This window comes from Paramisgurnus dabryanus, chromosome 22 (assembly GCF_030506205.2).
Source record: "Paramisgurnus dabryanus chromosome 22, PD_genome_1.1, whole genome shotgun sequence".
Taxonomy (NCBI): domain Eukaryota; kingdom Metazoa; phylum Chordata; class Actinopteri; order Cypriniformes; family Cobitidae; genus Paramisgurnus; species Paramisgurnus dabryanus.
The window spans coordinates 30,868,541-30,892,399 of record NC_133358.1 but is presented as its reverse complement, the minus strand read 5'-3'; the positions used below and the strand labels follow the sequence as shown (position 1 = coordinate 30,892,399).

General features: G+C 38.9%; 1 protein-coding gene and 1 gene segment (V, D, J or C); both read right to left on the bottom strand.

Annotated features, from left to right (window-relative positions):
- Positions 1–3,498: 3,498 nt before the first annotated feature.
- Positions 3,499–5,331, bottom strand: LOC135740594 (Ig lambda-2 chain C region-like). The segment is given in 3 exon segments: positions 3,499–3,934; positions 5,036–5,137; positions 5,268–5,331. Coding segments are annotated over 3 exon segments (474 nt in total).
- A 6,697-nt stretch (positions 5,332–12,028) lies between these two features.
- Positions 12,029–22,856, bottom strand: LOC135740635 (C-reactive protein-like). Its single transcript, XM_065259095.1, has 4 exons — positions 22,838–22,856; positions 21,951–21,990; positions 21,727–21,785; positions 12,029–12,666 (listed from the first exon to the last, which is right to left on the bottom strand). Exons 1-4 carry the CDS (start codon positions 22,854–22,856, stop codon positions 12,029–12,031), a joined length of 756 nt encoding a protein of 251 aa, XP_065115167.1.
- Positions 22,857–23,859: the final 1,003 nt, after the last annotated feature.

Genomic DNA, 23,859 nt, shown 5'->3' with positions numbered 1-23,859 from the left:
AAAAGTGCATGATAAGGAAACTCAATTTTCTCCCCATGTTAGGTCAAGAAAACGCTGGAAAAAATAACAATACACAGTTTTAGTTAAACGTTCAACACTGCAAAAATTGACTTTCTTACTTAATATTTTTGTCTTGTTTTCAGTAGAAATATCTAAAAATTCTTAAATTAGGTAATTTTGCTCATCAAGAAAAATCATCTTAAGTAAATGAGTCTAGTTTTAAGACAAATTAATATACAATTTAAGTGAAATTGTCCTCAAAACAAGCTAAATGATCTGCCAATGGGGTGAAAAAAAATTGTGAAATAAGATTTCTTTTTTCTTAAACACTTAATTCAAGTAAAAATTTCTCACCACATTAGGTAGTCAAAATACCATAAAAGCGCATTATTTAATGTAAATTAATATGAAAATAGTCTCAGCTGTGTTGTGGGCCCAAAATCCTTAGCAGCGCCCCTGTGTGTGAGCACAAACTCGTCCCGTTAATCTTCTGGGATCATTGCCGGAAAGAGGACCTAGTCAGATATACGGAAAACCCTATGTTTGAGCAAGAAGCCGAAAGAATGCCGTAATGGGCGTGTCGTAGTGAGGACGCGCGCATCATCAAAACAAAAGTTATGGTTCAGCTCCTTACAACGAGAGATAACATGCATATAAACATTCACCACGAGAAATGTTGAAAACTAGATTGAAGCAGTTATCAGGAAATGATAAATGAGACGTATAAACAATGACACACGTGACATGGCAACATGAAGTTGGTTCAACTCTTTAAAATGAGGGATTACAACATTCACGACGAGAAATGTCAGCAAACTGGACTGAAGCAGATATCAGGTAAGTTAGCTCGTTACTGCGTTGAAACTGAGATCATTCAGCAGCATAAAAGAATATCGCGTCACGTGCTCATTTGAGCTATAATAAACGAAAATACCCACGCGTCATCCCAACAAGATATATCGTTCAGCTCTTCAAAATGCGGGTTTTAAATGCATATAAACAATCACGATGAGAAATGTCTGAAAACTGTATTAAAGCAGAGATCAGGGAGCTCGTCAAATATTCATTCTGAAGCTGAGATCATTCACGAGCAGAACTGTGCGTTCACACGCTCCATTATAGTCTTATCATAAACAAAAATGCACGCGAGTTGTTTCTGGAGAGAGAAATAATAAATAATTTGCAAACTTCAGACGCTGCGTAGAAGAGAGGGCGGGACTTTCAACAGGTCACGTGTCTTTCCGGGACCATCAGATGCCGGGTAATCATGGCAGTGTGAATGAACAAAAAATCTAACTATCCTGGAAAAATCCAGGATGCCTTTCCCATGTATTTTATGTCTGTGTAAAAAGGGCTTTGGTAACATATATTTGATCACATTTGATGATATTATTTTAAATTCTCAATGCTGTCAGTAGGGGGGGCTACAGCACATCTAGTTATCATGACCATGATGCTCTCAAGAGGTTTAGTAAAGTCTGATCACTGCTTTACATCTCATCACACGCTTCAGTGCTCTGTGTGTTTATAACAGTCTGACTTTATAACACAGTGCTGGAAAAACAACAAATACACAAAATGAATCTCTTCATCATCACCTTCATCTGGATTCTTGGAGGTTTTATTCAAGGTAACAGAAATTCATCTTTATTCAAAAATTATTTTAAATGTTAGTTTTCTTTCTTTCAACAAATTTGTTTTCTTCTCAACAGAATCCAGAGGAGTTACTGTAACTCAGAGTAAAGCTCAATCTATTTCTGTTGGACAAACCGTCAATATAAAGTGTACAACTGATACTGGAATATATGGCTGGGGTTTATCTTGGTATCAGCAGAAACCTGGAGAAGTTCCTAAACTCCTTATTACTGGTGTAAATGATCGTTATAGTGACACTTCAGATCGATTTAGTGGAGATGGAGAAGCTGATGGTACAGATTTTACTCTGAGCATCAGTGGAGTTCAGACTGAAGATGCAGGAGATTATTACTGTATGAGTGTTCACAGCATCAGTGGTAGCTTGGTGTTCACACAGTGATAAAGAGTCGTACAAAAACCTCCTTCAGTCAGACTGCACCGATACACCTGACAGATACTGCAGCTACACACACACACACACACACACACACACACACACACACACACACACAAACTTATTCAGTCCGCTGTCATGTTGATTCCAAACCGAGGCTGTGAGTGATGGACGTCCAGACCATGAGGTTTAAAACTATTGTTTTGTATCAGGATGCCGGTCATTCAGCCATCAAAACACAGAAAATACATCATGTTACAAAAAATACAAAACATCTGTACAAATTTCCACAAAACAAATAACATCAGGAATCATGAATTGTTAAAATTAGAAGCAATATCTTTTTTTACAGTCTATGTATATGACCTAATTTGAGATGAGAATAGCGCAAATATCTGTTTGTGATAATAGTCTGTTGAATAATTTCTCATGTATTAAGCATGTTTCCTTTTTTAAAACATCAATATAGTGCAACAATATAATATTTTATGATAACAATTACAGTAAGTATACATCTCCAGTTTGTATAGATCATGAGTTTGTCCCATGCATTTTTTTTCTCCATTACATGAACATTGACTTAATAACGTGTGATTGACTTGATAAGAAGCTATTTATGTGATAGTTTGTTGTGCAAGAGGGAAAAACCCCAAATGAACCCCCAGAGTTCTGTACAAATGTTATTAGATAGAAATGAATTCTGCTTCTGTTTATTCCAGTCAATGTGCTCAAACTTACCAGAGAAAAGTTTTATTCATACCTTGCGTATTTTGTAATTTGTACGAATTTGAGATATTTACTTAGTTATAGGACTATATTAGTGTTTTAAAGAAAACACTAAAGTAAAATGATCTATTTTCGGTGTTTTCATGGCTGAATGACCAGCATCCTGGTACAAAACAATAGGTTTGTACCAGGCGCTTGGGACGTCCATAACTCACAGCCTCAGTTTGGAATCAACATTATGGCAAACTAAATAAGACGTATAGAGATTTACATGTCACTGCTATAGTTGTGTGTTTATATATCTGTGGATGTGAGAAATAAATCTTGAATGTTGAAGTGCAGGTTAAAAACATTTCTTCATTTGATCTTCTCTAAATATTCAATATATTAATCTGACTTCTGAGATCAGACTCATTGTGAAGTGTTGAATCTGATCAAAGCTCATTTCTTCATCCAGCAGTTAAACTCATCAGCGTCTCATTTCAGAGAATAAAGAGTCAAAGAGTGAAACTGAGAGTTCAACTCATATTTGTATCTTCAGGATGAAGAGATTCAGTTCCTCTCAGAACAGAGCAGATGTTCAGACACAAGAGTTTGAAAGATAAATATAAACTACATCTGCAGATGTCTTCATGCTTCATTGAGTGAAGTTTATTTAGAAACAAACACACGAGCCAATGATCAATATACTCATTGTTCAAATTCAAAAGAAATCACAAGACAAAGAAGCAATATTTAATATTTCTTTATTGAAAAGCAGAGAGAATGAATAAAGCAGAGCCCCAGACTGTTGTATGAATAGTTGTCCACTGTTGATGTGAGACATGAATGAGAAGAAGAGATGAGAAGAAGAGAGGATCTACTCAGAACACAGATCTTTCTTCACTTCTCCAGTGACTGTCTGACCTTCCCGACTGATCTCACAGATCACTGAGTCTCTGTTGATCCATTCTTGTTCAGTGAGAGTCAGACTGCTGCTCCAGCTGTACAGACCGCCGTCTTTCTGTAGGACTCCAGCTCTGTTCTCCTGAGATCCTGACATCTTCCCATTCACTTTCCAGCTCAGACTCCAGTCTGAAGGGAAACCATTGCTGGCCACACACATCAGTGTTGCTGTCTTCTTGCTGGAAATCTCTTCACTGGACGGCGGCAGGACGATCACTTTAGGACGACTTACACCTGACATACAGAGATACACATAGAAAAAGATCAAGAGATTAAAAAGAAATCAAATAAATCCATAATAAAATATATTTTCTTGTTTTTGAGTTTAATATCATGTCATCAGTTAATATCATTTACTCTGTTAATGCACTACACTTATTATAATACAAACACAGTAATAATAAAACAATATTTTATATGAATATTTGTTTCCTGTGACCTCAAGTGGCAGCAACAACAAGGTCATGGGTTTGAATCCCAACATCTGTACAGTATCTTGACTGCATTGTAAATTACTTCATATTAAAACATCTCGCAAATATATAAAAGTTTAAAATAATTTATTGTCAGTTGTGTTTGAAAATATGTTTAATATGATTTTATCCTATCATAGAGAATCTTATAAAGGTTTGTAACAGAAGTTTGTGTAAATATTTTATCGTTTCTTGTTCGTGCGATGTTTTTAATTTCTTAAACTTGACTCATATGAGCTTGTGGTTATTTATGAAGTTTAAAATGAATACTGAATTTATTTGGTCAGTAACAGAGACTCAAGATGTCTTCTGTTAACATGTGTTTATATGAAGCGAGTCTGTGGTGCCACACAACAAAAATTAAAGTAGCGCCGCTGTTAGACACCTGGATCTCAAAATTTGTTAATAAAGACAAATAAATTTGACCCCGTTATTGAAATTAAAAGTGTATTCTCAAGATTTTTTTTAAAAACTGTTAAAATTAAACGCCTTAAGATACACTTTAAATGACCCCCGTTTGTGAATCTGTCTATCAATAAACTTAATTTTCCATGTGAAAAATTATACATTTATAAATTCTTATCATTTTGACTATTTCTGAAAAACTAACACATTTAATTCTGCATGATAATAATTTTTATTTTGAGGTTTTAGATTTTTCCTCTTGACTAATGATTAAAAAAAACATTGTTTATAGGACTGAATTACACTCAGTCTTTTTAAAAGAAATCTCGATTTATATTCAAAATGCTCTTACTGAGAATTAAAAATAATAAATATAAGATAAATAAATGCTTCAGAATATAACCACATGCTAAAAAATCTATTTAAAATGATTTTATTATATAATTTTTGTACTTACTGCCAACGTCAAGTCTCGTGCCGGGGCCAAACGTCCACCACAGTGATAGAAACAAAGCGAGCAGCTGTACAAAAACCTCTGAACGCTTCACTAACTCTGACTCTGACACAAACACATCATATCACAGCAAATATTCATACATCATAGACTTGTGAAGAAGTGTAAACACATGTAACACAAGAATAAAAGTGAATTTAAAGACACATGTCTGTCTGTAGTAAAAGACATTTACTGAATGTTTGAACTTCACAATATTGAAGACACAGAGACACACAAGACATCATAAACGCTCCTGATATCCAAATCTTCTCATCTAATCTCAATGTGTTATTAATCCAGACTGTATAATGTGTTTCTATGAAGATAAAGCTCTGATGTGTGTTGAGTTTATTTCCATAGACAAACACTTTGCATTATCATCACATGCTTCAGTGCTCTGAGTCTTTATAACTGTCTGACACAAACATTTTATAACACAACATCATTACAAAACACACAAACACAAATGAATCTCTTCATCCTCTTCATTTGGATTCTGGGAGTTTTGATTCCAGGTAACAGAAGTGAAAAGTTGTTGTTAAGTTGAATGTTTTTGACTCTTTTATATTTCATTAAACATAATTTTCTTCTCAATAGAATCCAGAGGAGTTACTGTAACGCAGAGTAAAGCTCAATCTGTTTCTGTTGGACAAACCGTCAATATAAAGTGTACAACTGATACTGGAACAGCTGGCGATCCTTTATCTTGGTATCAACAGAAACCTGGAGAAGTTCCTAAACTCATCATTAGGTCTATTAAAACTCGTCATGGTGACACTTCAGATCGATTCAGTGGCAGTGGAGCAAATGGTGGTACTGATTTTATTCTGAGCATCAATGGAGTTCAGACTGAAGATACAGGAGATTATTACTGTTTGACTTTACACTGGATCAGTGGCATGGTGTTCACACAGTGATAAAGAGTCGTACAAAAACCTCCATCAGTCAGACTGCACAGATACACCTGACAGATACTGCAGCTACACACACACGCGCGCGCACGCACGCACGCACAGACAGACATGCTTACAAACACCATAGATGTATTCACTTTTATATTCCATCACCTAACCAGGCTTCAGTCAGGTTTTGGATGTTTTGTGGTTTTATACAGATTTTAAAAGAGAGGATGGGGTTCCTGTTTGTGTGAAGAATAAAGTTTTTTCTAAAGTCTGTTTATAGAAAGTTCCCTTTAAATCTTTAACCTCATAAAATCTAAAGTCTTCATTGAGCAGAAGTGAAAGTGTTCAGGTTCACATCATTTAAACAAACAGTAAATGTGAGATGTGAAAATCAGATTTGCATTGGTAGTGTTGAGTGATTCTGATCCTCTCAGCTGTGTCTCCTGTTAACATCTTCAAACCACATCAACTTTACTTTAGTTTCATCTGCAAATGCAATTTTTCTAAAGTTTTTAAACAACCCAAACTAAACAAATATTTTTAAAGGTTAACACTTCAGCAAAGAGGTTTTGATGAATGACACTGATAAATGAAGCACTTCAACACTAAAATGTTAGGACATTATCTTTAGGAAAGAGCTCAGATTAAACATCACAGATCTTATGAAGCGCTTCATCATGACTGATTCTCATTTCTTCTCTCTTCTGTCTGAACACAGACCAACCAAATAAATAAATAAAAACCTTTTCTACATGAACACTTAAAATGAATTGCATTAAATAGTTTGCCACCGTTTGCCACTGAACCTGCATTAACGACGACAGTGGGGCTTCCGGCCTTAGTCAAACGGTTTGGTATGTATGGTCGGGTTGCGATTTTGGTGCTTTCGTGTGTCTTGTGAATAGTATGCCATACAGACCCGTTTGCCACTGAACCTGCATTAACGACGACAGTGGGGCCTCCAGCCTTAGTCAAACGGGTTGGTATGTATGGTCGGGTTGCGATTTTGGCGCTATCGTAAGTCTTATGAATGGTATGCCATACAGACCCGTTTGCCACTGAACCTGCATTAACGACGACAGTGGGGCCTCCAGCCTTAGTCAAACGGGTTGGTATGTATGGTCGGGTTGCGTTTTTCGCGCTTTCGTGTGTCTTGTGAATAGTATGCCATACAGACCCGTTTGCCACTGAACCTGCATTAACGACGACAGTGGGGCCTCCAGCCTTAGTCAAACGGGTTGGTATGTATGGTCGGGTTGCGTTTTTCGCGCTTTCGTGTGTCTTGTGAATAGTATGCCATACAGACCCGTTTGCCACTGAACCTGCATTAACGACGACAGTGGGGCCTCCAGCCTTAGTCAAACGGGTTGGTATGTATGGTCGGGTTGCGTTTTTCGCGCTTTCGTGTGTCTTGTGAATAGTATGCCATACAGACCCGTTTGCCACTGAACCTGCATTAACGACGACAGTGGGGCCTCAAGCCTTAGTCAAACGGGTTGGTATGTATGGTCGGGTTGCGATTTTGGCGCTATCGTAAGTCTTATGAATAGTATGCCATACAGACCCGTTTGCCACTGAACCTGCATTAACGACGACAGTGGGGCCTCCAGCCTTAGTCAAACGGGTTGGTATGTATGGTCGGGTTGCGATTTTGGCGCTATCGTAAGTCTTATGAATAGTATGCCATACAGACCCGTTTGCCACTGAACCTGCATTAACGACGACAGTGGGGCTTCCGGCCTTAGTCAAACGGGTTAGCACGTATGGTCGGGTTGCGATGTTTTTGGCGTTTTCTCCTGGTCCTGTAAATGGTATACAATATAGACCCGTTTGCCACTGAACCTGCATTAACGACGACAGTGGGGCTTTAGGCCTTAGTCAAACGGGTCGTCAGGTTTCATTTTATCTTAAAGATCGGAAGGTGACCCTTATTTACCATATAAATCCCTCGCATTGGGCCCCCAATTTGCTAAATCCTCAACTGTGGATAACATAATTATGCCGCAATATTTAGTCTGTCTGGAACTAAGCTGAGTTAAACCACATCACTGTGTGACACTTCAATACATATGAACGGCCGCTACGCTAATACGATTTTGTTTTTCTCTCCCTGTCTCGTCCTCGACCCGAGGACGAGACAAACAGACCCAGTCCCGGTAGATGTGAAAGTCGGCACACCTCTGATCTACTGGCTGTCCTTCAACGTTATGCCCAGCTGATACCTGACCAACGATCACCGGCAGAACCGCTTAATCTCCGCTAAATCTCCATTTCCGTTCTCCCAAGGGTTTTTCCCTCCTAGGACTTATTTTTCCTCGGATAAAAGCCCGGGGTTTTTTTTTTTTTTTTTTTCCTAGGGGGTTTTTCACCCCGGGGAGGCAGCCTTTTTGGGCTTTACCTAGATTCCTCTTCTATACGTTGCTTTAGTAATACGTGCAATTATAATATTGAGTCATAGCCGCAGCAAATTTAACTGCTCATGCTATCATGTATTTTGTTGTGCTATCTGTCGTTTTCTGTGCTTTTCACTGCTTCTATTTATGTAAAGCTGCTTTGAAACAATTGACTTTTGTGAAAAGCGCTATATAAATAAAATTGAATTGAATTGAATTGAAGAACGAATCAAACATCATGATAAGAACATACAGGCATTTTATGCTAAAGACTTTTACAGAAGATTTTTGCCTTTCTGATAGATGCTATTAGCACAGAATTGAAGACTGAATATCCTGTAGAGTCTCAGAGTCTCACCTGATCATCACCCTAACATCTGACCTGAGATCAGTGGACTGATGCTTCTGATCAGAAACTGCTGTCACATTTTTATAGTTCTCACATGAGTCTCATCTAATGAATCTTATCATTACTGTAAACTCTTATTATCTGTCCTTATCTGTCCTGTTATAGTCATCAGTGATGAGTTTATCTGCTGTTTACTGACCTCTAGTGACAAACTTTATACACTAATGTTATCATTGATGACCTCTAGTGGATGGGTTTATATGGGGGACAGAGGTTTACAGGGGGTTTTGATAGCAAAAAAGTGCTGAAACTAAAGAGGATCTCGGGTTGGATTTGAGCTCTCAGCCAATCAGCATGCATGGGAGCTGACATCATAAATAAGTGAACTTCCAGAGCACCATAACACCGCATCTAATCTCACACTAAAAATGACTAAACAAATATTTAAAGGCCTCTCTATACAGACGTATCTTTACTTTGCTGAAAAACAGCTGACATTTCCCACAAAATCCAACCCATCAGTTAAACTTTAAATTTGTTTTTATAAGTTTATTATTGTAAATTGCTATATGTTAAGGAGGAAGGTTTGAAAACCAGTGGTTTATGTGCTTACTCAATTAATGATTTTCATTTATTTTAACCCAACACAAAAAAGTTACAGATCACAGCTTTAAGGACTACAAACATTGAGTTTCTCTGCAGAGATGGAGTCATGTGTTTAAAAACTAATGCAAAATAATGAACATTTATGAATTAATAAATGACTACTTTTAACCTATACTCCAACCAAAGCAATTTTAATTATTTTTAACAAAACACATGCAATGGATTATGTAATTTGTTACATACTGCCCTCAAAAATGACCAAATAAAGGCATCTTAGACAAGATTTTAAACATTTCCAGACAGAAACACCCAGACAGCAGAGAACTGACCTGAGTAGAGACCAAAGTAGAGATTCAAAGCTTCAAAATGTTGCAAACAGCTCCATCTGTTGGTTAATAAAACACACTGTTGTTGTTGTTAAGTTGGCTTTAAAACCAAGAATGCTGTATGTTAGGTCAGGAGGACCCCTGTACCATTATTTAACCTATGAATGGCATCAGTTTGTACAGCAGTATTTGACCAAAACCTACACACTTGAGAATGTTGTGACTATATTGATATGTGTTTGAATCATAGACTGTAAAAATATGGATGTAGTGTCTGTGATTTCACCTGTAGGTTTGTGAAGAGATTTTTTTAAGCCAATAGTTCAGGGGTGGGGAACCCTGGTCCTGTAGGGCCACTGTCCTGCAGAGTTTAGTTCCAACCCTAATTAAACGCACCTGAAAAATCAAAGTAAAGTCTTCTGGATTAGTTGAAAATTAAATTCAGGTGTCTTTGAATAGGGTTGGAACTAAACTGTGCAGGACAGTGGCCCTCCAGGACCCAGGGTTCCCCACTCCTGCAATAGTTGGTGGAGACCGTGACAATTGGTAAAAAGGCGGGACATGGGTGAAGCTGTGACTGATTGCTGAAACCACACCCACCAAGCTTGACTGTAGTCACAGTAGTGGCAGTTCACCTGTCACTCAAGTGGCCACGCCCCTAAATGCCCTGCTAAAAAACAATAGACACCATCACAGAAATTCAATTGCGTTTATTGGTTTTATTGGGAATTTTATTGGTTCTAATGGAATATGGCCCAAAACACACTAAAGTGTATTGTGTTTTTTTGTCTCTAATGGTATGTATTGGTTCTATTGGTTCTATGTATTGGTTCTAATGGAATATGGCCCAAAACACACTACAGTGTAGTGGTTTTAATGGTGAAAGCTAATGGTTCCTATTGGTATTTTAATGAAAACCATTAGAATTTTCTGTAATGGTTTTATTGGTTTTTTTCAGCAGGGTGATGCAGAACTTTAAGGCTTAATATAATTTAAATGGATGAGTTACAAAAATATTCACCCCTTCAAGCTATATAGACCAATAACCAGGCTGTAAACATATTTATTTCTGCTGTAAAGTTGGGCATTTTATCATGGGGGTCTATGGGATCAGCTTCATTTTGCAGCCAGTCTCTATAGTGGCCAGTCGATGAATTGCAATTACAGTCACTTCCATGTTGGCTTCACAATAAAGACTGAAATTTTGCTCCTCATAATATGAGTTTTTTTTTTTTTAATTTCTTTCTTTTTATTTGTATGAAAAATAAAAAAAGGAGTGAAAGTGTTGAAATTGTGTGATTTGTGTGGTGTTTGTTTTTGATCATCCTGACTTGCATAAACTTTATTATGCCAAGAACCCCCAGATGAACCGTCTGTGAGGGGCCCCCTGCCTTACACTGTCAGAAAAAAAGGTACAAAACTGTACCTTTTTTGTCGCTGGGGTGGTACCCCAAGGTACTGTTTTGTACCTTTACAGCTATATAAACATAATACAATGTTGTACCTTTTGAGGTACATTACTGTTCCTTAAGGATCTATTATGTACCTTTAAAGGTACAGTTAACTGTTTTGTACCCCTAAAATTGAACTGGTACAAAATTGTTCCTTAAGGTACACAAAAGGTCCTTAGAGTATAATATTGTACCCCATAAGGTACAAAATTTCAATGTGTTTTATACCCATAAAGGTACAAAAAGGTATCTTTTAGGTTACCACCCCAGCGACAGAAAAAGGAACAACTTTGTACCTTTTTTTCTGACAGTGTATATAGATATCAGTTTGTTTTATGTATAGTGAACAATTCAATTTAAATGTATTTGTACTGCAGCCACTTGTACAATAAATCTTGTTTCACAAGAGTTTTACAAGGAATCCTGCCTTACAAACCCCACTGAGTGAAATAAAGGGGACAGTATATAAGAAAAACACACAAGAAAGACACAAAGCAAATATAAATGATTGTGAAATGTATGTAGCAAGAAATAAAAGATAAACACTCAATAAATAAGTTTTCTCTGAACTTCTTGGAGGCCCCCTGTGAGTCCCCGGACCCCAGTTTAAAACCCCTGCTTTAGATGATAATAATAATAATAAACACATACCCTCTTTCTGTATCACTTTGGGCTAAACCTGACTGTTTTTCAGAAAATTCAGTTCAACTTCAGTGACTTCATAGACAGTATAAGATAATAACAGCATCTATACTATTATATAGGATCATTAAAACATCCCCTTTATTTGTCGGCATGATGTAATTTGTTATTTTTCTCCAGCACCTTTAAAATCATTTACTTCTGTTTATCCAAATGATGCAAAACCACTCAAGTTGTAATGCTCAGAAAGATTTATTGGTTAATTCATTTGACTCCTGATCTGTTTTAAGACATCTGAGTGTTGAATGAAAAATCATCCTGTATCACTACCACAATGCCATATTTGACAAATTGAGCTGTGACCCAATTAATTACATTTGGCACTTTTACAGTGGTGTGTGAATATAATCCCTTGATCTCATCCGTAGTGAGAACCTCATCCCACAGGTTCACATCTGTAATTTCACCTTCAAAGCTCTGCTCTGCATCAAAATCACCCAGAAATGATTCAGGATACTGACCGAGCAACACCGTGCCACCGGAACGGATGGTGTGACCTTTTCTGTATATCTGGTAAACACTGCGTTGTCCATTCATCCAAGCGGCAGTGAGACCGGTCGATGAGCTCCAGGTGAAGCACAGATGCGTCCCGAATGTAAGAGGCGGCAAGTTAAAACGCACTCCCTCACTAGAACTACTAAGATACAAACTTATGGTTCCGTCTGTTTCGATCCAAACATTAAGCTCATCAACATCATACGTACGGTAAGCAAAGAGAATAACCTCTCTCTTTCCTTGCAGCTCTGTGGCGACACGCATGCATAAAGTGAAAGCTGTGAGGCTCAAGGGTTTTTCTGGAGTGATTGTAACATAGCTGTTAGCGGTCTTCTCTGGAAACACAAGTATTTTATTGGCAAGACCACCTGGTAAAGAAAAAAAAGATAATTAATAAACATCACTGTACAGTTTACATCAAACAGAGGTTTATAACGGGTGAGTTAGGACCCCAAAATTGTTACATTCTGAAAGGCATTCTGTCCGGGTCAATGAAATCCAGATTAAAGTCTCATAAACAAATGATGATACTTGCAGCATCAAAGTTTGATTTCACATTTCAATCTTTGACATAATCGAACTCAGTCAATATTAAAGATATCAAGGTTATATTTTCACAGAAGGTTCTTTGCATTATGGTGGATGATTTTATGTAAACACAAAAAACAACTTTAGCTGATTTTTCACAGACTCAGTCAAATGTTGCTGGGTTTGGTATTTTTTTTTACTTTATCAAATTTAAAGGATTACTCCACTTCAGTGGCGTGCACAGGGGAGGGGCCGCAGGGGCTCAAGCCCCTGCCCCTATTGTCTCAAAATGTAATGTGCCCCTCTCCACTAATAGTGAATAATAATGATTATTATTATAAATATTATTATGAATAACAATACGCGTCTATATACAACTGCCACTAACATTAATAATAAAAAAATAATATAATGTTTTATCCTTTGGCGGAGGTGGGGCGATAGGCGGAGTTTCCTTTGCAGCACGCACTACGTAGCGGTAGCCGCGAGTCTTCAAAAATAGCTACACGAGCGTCACGAGCAGCAGGGCAGCAGGTAAGCTAATAGGGAAAAATGACATTTATCCTACATGCTGCTACTGTAAGGTTTGTGACAGCATGTGAGTTATGCTTAACTAATTCGTAAAACTAGATTTCAGCTGCTTTCTGAAAATGTTCTCATACTTTCTGTAATGTTTTCATCGAAGGCCAATGTTACGTTACATCCTCGTGTTATTAGTTTGGAGAAATTCATCTAGTGCAATGAAATCTAAGACCATGTCCATCTCTAAATTGTAAGGATGGAACTTATCATTGATTTCATGGTAATGCTTTACATGAATGCTGTATAAGTGCAGTTATTAGGTTCATGTTAACATGTAGTTAAAAGCTCTTACTGATCAAATATCATCGCGAGCGCAGCCTGATTCTTGCTGTTTACCTATTTAATGTAAAATATTGTACTTAACACAACAAACAATACATCATTAGAAAGGTCTAAGGCTCAAGCGTTTGTATTTGACCTTTATATTATTTAAAAAAAATTAGAGACAGTAATGTCTTAATTTGTGTCACAAGTTATGAAAATGAAAATCGGACTCCATACCTGTAAAATGAAATATGACCCGCGGTCGTCATGAAAGCACTTCACAAAACAAAATTTCTTGGGGCTTCTGGTTCAAAGGCATGCATGTTTGGAAACATTAATTGATTTTATATGTTTACTTTTAATTTCTAAAGAAAAGAGTAATACTTATTCCATTTTTATTCCAAACGCGGTGATATGAGCCACTGTTGAACTGACCTTTACACGAGTCTGTTCATTCATACAGTACGTGACGCCCTCGTGCACCATCGCGCAGAGACACTTTAGAATTGACACACGAAGAACCCTGCGGTCCGATTCAGAATTTACACTTTTAAGCATAGATATGTATAAAGGCTAGATGTCTCGTCCGCGCTGCTGGCCAATTGAGTGAAACGTCCGCATTTTGGCGGCCATCTTACCACAGGGAGCTCGCTCACTTATAGCATTGAGTTTTAATGATGCAGGTACATTTAAATGACCATAACTTGCTTAATTTTTTACCAATTTTCAAACGGTTTGGTTTGTTATAAACGTCAAAGATGTACCTATGACACCGCATACCTATACTAAAAATAAATAAAAAATTCATGAAACATTTTAAAGCATCCAGAATTATAGCCACGTTAATAACGTTTGTAAAAAACCAAACCGTTTGAGCAAGTTATGGTCATTTAAAAGTACCTGCACCATTAAACTCAATGCTACGAGTGAGCGAGCGCCCTGTGGTAAGATGGCCGCCAGGTGATGCCGTTAGGGACTCGGCGGTAAGATATCTAGCATTTATACATATCTATGCTTTTAAGGGCATTTATCTACCCTGCTGCCAATAACATGCAAATAAAGATGTTCTGATGGATAAAACAAGAAGACAATAAACTTAATTAGGATTATATATGGTATATCTGTGTTGTTCCGGTCATGTTGGGTATTTTCATAATGCAGTATAGTTATTTATTATAATGCAACACTTTAGCACTGTGCAGAATACCAAAAAGAAAGAGTGTATTATCTGTTTCATTTTGCGATCTGAAACCACATCAGGTCAAAACACTTGATCTGCTATAAAGTTAGTTTGGAGCAAAAATATTAATCCCACTATTTGTCGTGTTTTGATGGTGTGCTAAACTAATGTGAGACAGACAAAGTTTGTTATATGGTTGTATTTCATTCTTGTCTATTTTATTTTATAAGGCATTTACCTATTTCTTTCATGTATTATGAGGGACTTTTATTTTGGTGGGGGAATGCGCGCGGGGAAGAGAAAAGGAGAGAGAGAGGGGAGCACTTTTTCCTGTGTGCCCCATGTTCTTGTTGAGGCTCTCTGTGCTAGCTTGAATAAAAGTTAATAGTTGAGAATACCTTCATCCATCATCTTATTGGAAAGCATAAACATCTATACTCCACGCCTTACATATTTATTGGTGGCAGCGGTGGGATATCGCAGCAAAACTGGGACATTTGCAGACTTCGGAGTTGCTGTTGGACTGGTATTATTGGCTGCTGTGTTATCATATATGCTGGAACATTCGTACTTAAGGCTATTTTGCGTTTGAAACGTTTTTTCCTTTGCATATACTCTTTCCAGTTTCGTGGACGGTATTCAGAGAAACTATATTGATAACTTTTGGGTTAGTTTCACTTTGTTTTCACTCTCATGTGAGTTTTCTTATTAAAGTGCAGTCGTTAGTTTATTCAGTTTTATTTAGTGAGAAATCCGCGCTGACTTCGCCTCGTGGGAATTGGCTCATTGCCAACATCTCTCAGCTCCCGCCCAACCTGGAAAATGTGCGATTGGTTCCCACTAGTGGCGGACTTCGATAACTGAAATTATTGCTAATCTGCTTATTTCAAACAGAAGAAAGGAATAGCACACATTGTGGAAAACAAAGAGACAATTTTAAAGAGCCAATTTATTAAATATAATTTTTTTTTCCTGCTTCACAAATGCTTTACATGTCACCATCGTAGCCATTACATTGAAATATTCATTAGTACTTTATTTTCCTCAAAAATAAGAGATTTTTCTGGACTGAACTATTGTGATGCTGCAATAACTGCTTGACATTGATATCAGTTTGTTCAAACATGGCAGAAGACAATGTGTCAACACCTCATGTGCAATTTAGAGCTGTTTTACCCCCTGATTTCACTGGAGATGGCAGCGAAAACTTTTCTCAATGGGCCCGCCGTTTTCAAGTATGCTGTGAGACCTCAGGTATGGACAAACCTCAGCTTGCCAAAGTGCTTCCATCTAGATTGGCAGGTGCTGCATTTAGTTACTGGGACAGTTTGTCAGATGACATTAAATCTAATTATTACACCACATGTCTCAAAATGTCTGCAGTGTTTGATCAAAAACAACAACTGAGAACTTTCCAAACATATTTGAATGCTAGACCACGTCTCACTACAGAGCCATTGGAAGTTTATGCTGCTGAATTGACCCGCCTTGTTCGCCAGGCTTATCCAGATTATGGAGAGTCTGCCATTAAGGGTGAAATTTTGCGACGTTTTACGGCTGGACTTGACTCTGCATTGCAAGCTAAGTTGTACGAGTTTGGTGTTACCACTCTTGATGACGCAATTAAAGTGGCTGGTCGCTGTGAGAGGGCACGTGCTACTGAGCCCTGCCCATCTTTTACATCTCCAATTTCTCAACCTACTCCTGTGCACAGCCTCACTACTGAGCCCACTAATACCCTGGCAGCCCAGCTCAATGAACTTCATCTGAAAGTAGACAAACTGCAGTCCATTGTAGCTACATTAGCACCATCAAAGTCTCATCATGGCTATGCTGCCCCATCTCCTGAACGACATTTCCCTTATCGTGGGAGATCGCCTTCTATGGACAGCACCAGAGATGACCGCTACACTGCAGCCCCCCGCTATCCACGTTTCAATACAGCGGATGCACCTTACTCCAGAGGACGATCTCCTGCACGTTCTAGGGATGACCATCGTAGATCACACTGGAGCCCCAGCCCAAGCCATCAGCAGCGGGAAAAGCCTAGGAGACCTTTACATCATGAGGGAGCAGATTGTCACTTTAGCCCTGAACGGAGATACACTGCATATGCCGACTCTATGTCTGCTCCGCCTGTCTACAGATATCATTCCAGGGATGACATCAGCCCATTTGAGGACAGAGACCGGCAGAGGGGTGAACGGTATTACACTCGTCATTCCCCAAGTCCACAACGACCCCATTCACGCCATGTACACTTCGCCGAGCATCAGCGCTCGGGAAACGGGTGGTAGCTGGAGATGAGGGCCAGTCTTCAGCTCAACTGACACCGGCCCATGGTGACCCCACAGTCTCTTCAGTGGACACTGCAACCTGGACACCGTACATAAAGGGACTCGTTGAAGATCAAGCAGTCACTGTTTTTCTGGACACTGGTGCCGCTTTGTCCCTGATTAGTGAGACGTTACGTAACCACATCCCTGCGCTGAAACATCGCCCCTTGCTGAAAAGTTATCAGGTTGCACACACACTTACAGGTCAACAATTGGACATTTTGGGTTCATTACCTGTTACCTTGCGCTTGGGTTCACACACATTCAGCTTGGACATGTATGTTGTAAGAGACTCTAGACAGGAAGTTCTTCTTGGGTGGGACTTTTTCAAAACTCATGGTGCATTAATTGACACTGTGTCTGGGTTCTTTATGATTAAGAATGACAAAATTCCTCTTCTTAGTTCCTCTCAAACATTGCCTTTTTGCTGTAATGTGTCCCTGCTCTCACAGGTGTCAGTCCCCCATTTTGACAGAGATTGTTGTTCCTGCCTCAGTGACATGTGCCACAGAAATGGGAAGTCAGCTTCATGGTTTTCAAGGTATTTTGGAACCAAATGTTGCATTTGACAAATATCTAGCCGTCGCTCGCAGTTTCTCTAATGTTGTCAATGGCCTTACTGTAGTTCATTTACTTAACCCTACTCATCAAGACATTGATCTGCCCAAAGAAGCCCATTTGGGTCAGTTGTACTCTGTGCGTAACATGCCCTCTGATTTGTATGTGCCTGTAACTAGCTCTGTAGCTCAGGTTACTGTTTCCAACCCGTCATGCCAATTACCTGATGTGCATGTTGATACAGAGATTCTTACATCTGATGAGATGAAAGTAGTTCACTCTCTATTACAACAGAACTGTGATGTTTTTAGCGCTAATCCTGTTGATCTTGGTAGGACCAATTTGATCAAACACAACATACACACGTCCTCTGAATCCCCACTGCGTCAGAAAGCATATCGCACATCACCTGTTTTGCATGAGGAAATTCACAAACAAGTGCAGAAACTTCTTGACGCTGACTTAATTGAGCCTAGCCATAGCCCATGGGCCTCACCAGTTATACTGGTTCGTAAGAAGGATGGGTCTTACAGATTTTGCATCGATTACAGACGCCTAAATTCAATTACTGTTAAAGATGCACACCCACTGCCACGTGTAGATGACAGTTTGGATGCTCTTGCAGGAGCTACCTTGTTTAGCACGTTAGATTTGTCCAGTGGCTACTGGCAAATCCCAATGGAGGATGCTAGTATGGAGAAAACAGCCTTCACCACTGGCGATTCCTTGTATCATTTTAAGGTTTTGCCAATGGGCCTCACTAATGCACCTCCAACATTTCAGCGCTTGATGGAGCTTGTCCTCCGTGGCCTCCATTGGTCTAAGACTTTGGTGTATCTTGACGACATAATTGTCTTTAGTAAATCATTTCACAATCACATTACTGATCTTACTGAGGTGTTAAGCAGATTGCGTCAGGCAGGTCTCAAACTCCATCCTCAAAAGTGCCAGCTTTTCAAACAGTCCGTGCTCTTTTTAGGACACATTGTCTCAAAAGACGGCATTAAACCTGACCCAAAAGTAACCGACAAAGTGTTGAATTGGCCTTGTCCGACTACACCCACAGAGATGCGTGCTTTTATGGGCCTCTGCTCTTACTATCGGCGCTTCATCAAAGGTTTCGCAGACAGAGCAGCTCCCTTACATGCCCTGACACAAAAACATGCAAAATTCATATGGACAGAAGGATGTGAGGAGGCTTTTCAATACTTTCGCCGTATTTTATCGTCCTCTCCCATTCTTACGTACCCAGATTTCAGTGAGCCTTTCATTCTCTATACTGATGCCTCTCACCAAGCAATTGTCTCTGATCTTGCACAGAAACAGCAGAGAGTTGAAAAGGTAGTAGCCTATGCCAGTCATGTGTTGACCAAAACTGAGCGTAACTGGGCCACCTTTGACCGTGAGTGGTGGGCTATTGTTTGGTCTGTCAGACATTTTTCACATTATTTGCAAGGGTGTCCTTTTGTCATTGTCACCGACCATCGCCCCTTGTTAGGTTTGAGGAAAATGCCTATCGAACGAGATCCCACAGGGCGTAGGGCTCGCTGGGCGCTAGAGCTTGATGTGTATGATTGGGTCATAAAGCATAGAGATGGTGTGAAGCACACAAATGCAGACTCTCTGTCTAGGCGTCCAAGTCACAGTGACTCTATTTCCCAACCTACTTATGACAATACCGATTCAAATGAATCAAAACAGTCTGAAAGCACTGCTCCAGTTACTGTTAATGCTGTCTTAGATCTTTCTGAGGCTCTATCACTTGACGTCACTCAATGTCAGACAGATGACGGCACACTGAGGACAGTGCGTGATTGGTTGGAGGAAGGAAAGCGACCTCCAGCTTGGGTTGTAAAGAAAAGTTCAGCAGATCTCAGGGTATATTGGCGACAGTTTGATAGACCGCAGTTACAGGATGGCAAAATCTACCGTCTATCTTGTAACAGACCAAAAGAGTGTCGTACCCTTCATATTGTCATTCCTAGTCAAGTTGTTCCTCAGGTGTTACAGTTTTTGCATGGTCATTCCACAGTACGACACCTAGGTCATAAAAAGACACTTTGGAGGGCAAAAGAGCATTTCTATTGGCCATTCATGGCTAGAGACATAGAGAAATATTGTCAACAATGTGTTGCATGCCAGTCTAGGTCTATGCCAGTCCCACATAGAGTAGCTCCACTGCAGACTATTCATGCTAATGGTCCTTTTGAAAAGGTGGCAGCAGACATTACTGAGCTTCCTGTGTCACCGACCGGACATAGATACGTTCTAGTCCTTCAAGACTACTTCACCAAATATGTGAATTTATACCCTATGAAGGACCAAAGGGCTATAACCGTTGCACATTGTATTTTTGAGCAGTACATTACAGAGCATGGTGTCCCTGAATATCTCCATACTGATCAAGGGCGTCAGTTTGAGGCAGATTTGATTAAGGAGTTGTGTTCAAAATTGGGTGTGAACAAAACCAGAACCTCTCCTTATCATCCTGAAGGAGATGGCTTAATTGAAAGATTTAATCGCACCCTGAAGGATCAGTTAAGCAAATGCCTGTATCAGCAAGCTGAACCATGGGATACAATGTTAAGGTCAATACAGTTTTCTTACAATACTAGTATTCACAGTAGTACTGGATACACACCTTTCTTTCTTGTTCACGGTCGTGAAGCCAGGTTGCCCATTCATTTACTGTTCTCTAGTCCTGTAGAACCCTCTAGTGCATCCCCTGGTTCCCCAGCAGAGTATGCCAGGTCTGTCTGTAGAAAGCTACAGTTTGCTTACAGGTCCCGTCAAGAGAATCATGAACATGCTCATGCTCAGCAGAAAGCCCAATATGACAAAAAGGTCAAATACAGCTCATACAATGTAGGCGATTTAGTGTGGTTGAGTGATGCTGCCCATTCGCGATGTAAACTCGCCCCGCGCTGGAAAGGACCTTATGTTGTGACACAAATTGTTCAACCTACTGAGGGTCATGCTGTACTTTATGCCATTCAGTCAAAAGCCGCTCCTGAAAAGACACCGCTGGTTGTACATTATAACCGTCTCAAACCGTATCTGTCTCCTGCATCTCAGTTGAGTCAACCAGTGTCAGATGTACTGTTTCCTAGTGAACCACCACTTGCAAAGGATGTTCTCCCTAGTACTAATTTATCTGGAACAGCTGAGAAAGAGAACTTGCCTTCTATTGTCTTTTCTGGTGAAGTACCTTATCCGACCTCAGACAGGCCTTTGCCTTCAGAACAGCCCCAGTCAAACTTAACTCCGCAAACGGGGCACTTCGATGTTGAGCCCCTTAATGACATAGACATTGTATCACAGCAGCTGGGTCATTCTGTTGTTATGAATTCTAGACTGTTAGGTCGCAGGCCTGTCAAGCCGCCTGCTAGGTTCAAAGACTTTGTTGTGAAGTAAAAAAAAATAAAATAAAAATTCTGTCATAACGTGTCTGTTTCAACCTTTGGTTTGTTAACTGTTGTAAAAAAAAATATATAAAAAAAATATGCCTTATTGTTATTGAACGGAATAATTATTGTTTTATCATTTGATACTTGTTTTGTGCCTACAAATGGATTGGGAGGGATCATCTTTACAGTCTAATGTATGTTTTTTTTTCTTTCCTCTATTGCACTGAATTGTTAATTGAATTAACATTTGAACTCCCATTTGTAAGTTGAAACGTGGACGTTTCTTTTCCCCCAGGGTAACTGATGTGAGACAGACAAAGTTTGTTATATGGTTGTATTTCATTCTTGTCTATTTTATTTTATAAGGCATTTACCTATTTCTTTCATGTATTATGAGGGACTTTTATTTTGGTGGGGGAATGCGCGCGGGGAAGAGAAAAGGAGAGAGAGAGGGGAGCACTTTTTCCTGTGTGCCCCGTGTTCTTGTTGAGGCTCTCTGTGCTAGCTTGAATAAAAGTTAATATGAAATAATATGATTTACTAAATAATAAATATAAAATGTGTTACCATTACCAGACCCTGATGACATAGACAGCAAACAGAGGAGGAAAACTGCTAACATCAACATCTTGCTGCAGATAAAAAAAGCATGAAAATAATTAAAACATCATAAATGTAATATTGTAAATTGACACTTAGTAGTTGATAAACCACTGAATTAAAAAGAAATTAAAGCCCCTATCAGGCTTGACTTAAAATAAAAAAATGCAATTTTATAATTGTATATATAACAGGACCCCTGCACATCATCTTTATGTACACCGATAGTTTCTAGGCCTATAAAAGGAAAGACTTAACTAAAGCATGCCTAATAAACTGTTTATATATCTTTAAAAGAAGAAGTTCAAGTGCAGAATACTCACCACATACAGGTTGATATTAATATAAGAGAAGTTGAGTCAGATCAGGTGAACGGTTTATCTGATCACAACTGAGTGAGTCTTGAGAATTTAAATGCATCAGGGGTTGAGCCCAAACTCAGATAGGAGGACCCACGGATGCCCAAATTTAATGTTTTTTTAACATGCATGGGCAGTTCATTAAACACACAGGGGTGGTTTCCCAGACAGGGATTAGCTTAAGCCAGGACTAGGCCTTAGTTTAATTAGGAAATATAACTAGTTTTAAAGAACATGTCTTACTAAAAACATTACTGTGCATTATGAGGCAAAACAAAGAGCACTGATGTATTTTAAGTAGGGCCGGGACTCGATTAAAAAAAATAATCTACTTCATTAGAGGCTTTGTAATTAATTAATCAAAATTAATCACATTTTAATCACATAAATATTTGACCTGAGAACATTGAGAAGTTATTTCTTCAAATGGATTTTTAGTATACCATGAATAATGACTGAATACATAAGCTTAAGCAACAAAATATTGTTTATTTTTGTTCAACCAAGTCGCTGTACTCGGAGTCGGGCTAACGTCCACGCTAGCTGCTATATGTTTTGCATTGAGATGATACTTGAGGCTCGATGTGCTGCGGTGATATGCAAATTCCTTGTTGCATAGCTTACACACAACCATGCTCTTATCGACGCTTCCATCTGTTCGTTTTTTATAAAAAAATTCCCATCCAAACCAAAGCGATCTCATCAGCTTCTTCGTTCATGTTCACTGTGGTTTGTTGAAGTCATGATGAACGCTAGTTGGTGCTCCAGTATATTCGGTCCGCCGAAACTCATCCAATGAGAAATGTTCCGCTGTGCAAAAATAAGTGCGATTAAAATGCGTAAAAAATGTTTAACGCGTTATTTTTTGTGTAATTAATCTTAATTAACGCCTTAAAGTCCCGGCCCTAATTTTAAGATGTAAAAAAGTGTCTTTTGCTAGTTTCAACCCAGCACAGTTATCATTTTCATGTTTAGCACCACGTTGTTTAAATAGCAAATACATTTGCGGCCATTTTTGTGCCCATGGGCGTTCTGGTCTGAAAACGAGGTGTGTTTAGGTGCATGACGTGTTGCTATTTTGAAGCAACTACAATAGACTACGTCATTGACCAACTCAAACCTGGTCTAAAGTCAATGATGTAATTTTTTTTTGTCATTTAAAGAGCTTGTTATGTGCCTAAACGGGACAACAACGCGCGTTTGCTTATTGCATATGGATGCGCAACAGCACACAAACGTTTTAAATATGAAGAATGAAAGGGATAAAATGTAAAAGATTATTATTGAGTCTCTCGGACATAAATGAGGACTGATTATGAGATGTTATAAGGCGTAAAGAACTGCTTCACCTGTATCCTGAAAGTCATTGAATGTGGTTGGTGGTCGTCTTAATCCGCTTTGTTTTTCAGTTTACAAATTCCGCCATCTAAATCAGGAATCAGTATGGCGCCACATCTGGCTTTTAAAGGGAATGAGAGATGAAACTCTCGTTGGTTTATTGCATGTTAAGCCCAAAACACACACATTACTCATTATGAGAATAGGAACAACCCTTTTAGACTGTGCACCAGGCGCATAGACCATTTTTCCCATCATTAAATTAGCAAAAGAGGATTTGGATACACCCTTTTTAGACTGTGTGCCGTGCGCTCTACACCATGCGCTGAGATTGTTAAAATAGGGCCCTTTATGTTATTATAGCTTTAGTTTTGTACCAGAATGAATTGCAAAAAATGACTGTCACCGA

Coding starts and splice junctions, on each gene's coding strand:
- LOC135740635 (XM_065259095.1), bottom strand. Junction 21,786..21,950: donor CATAAAGATGATGTGCAGGG/GTCCTGTTATAT, acceptor TTTTATCTGCAG/CAAGATGTTGATGTTAGCAG. Junction 12,667..21,726: donor GTCTATGTCATCAGGGTCTG/GTAATGGTAACA, acceptor TTTCTTTACCAG/GTGGTCTTGCCAATAAAATA.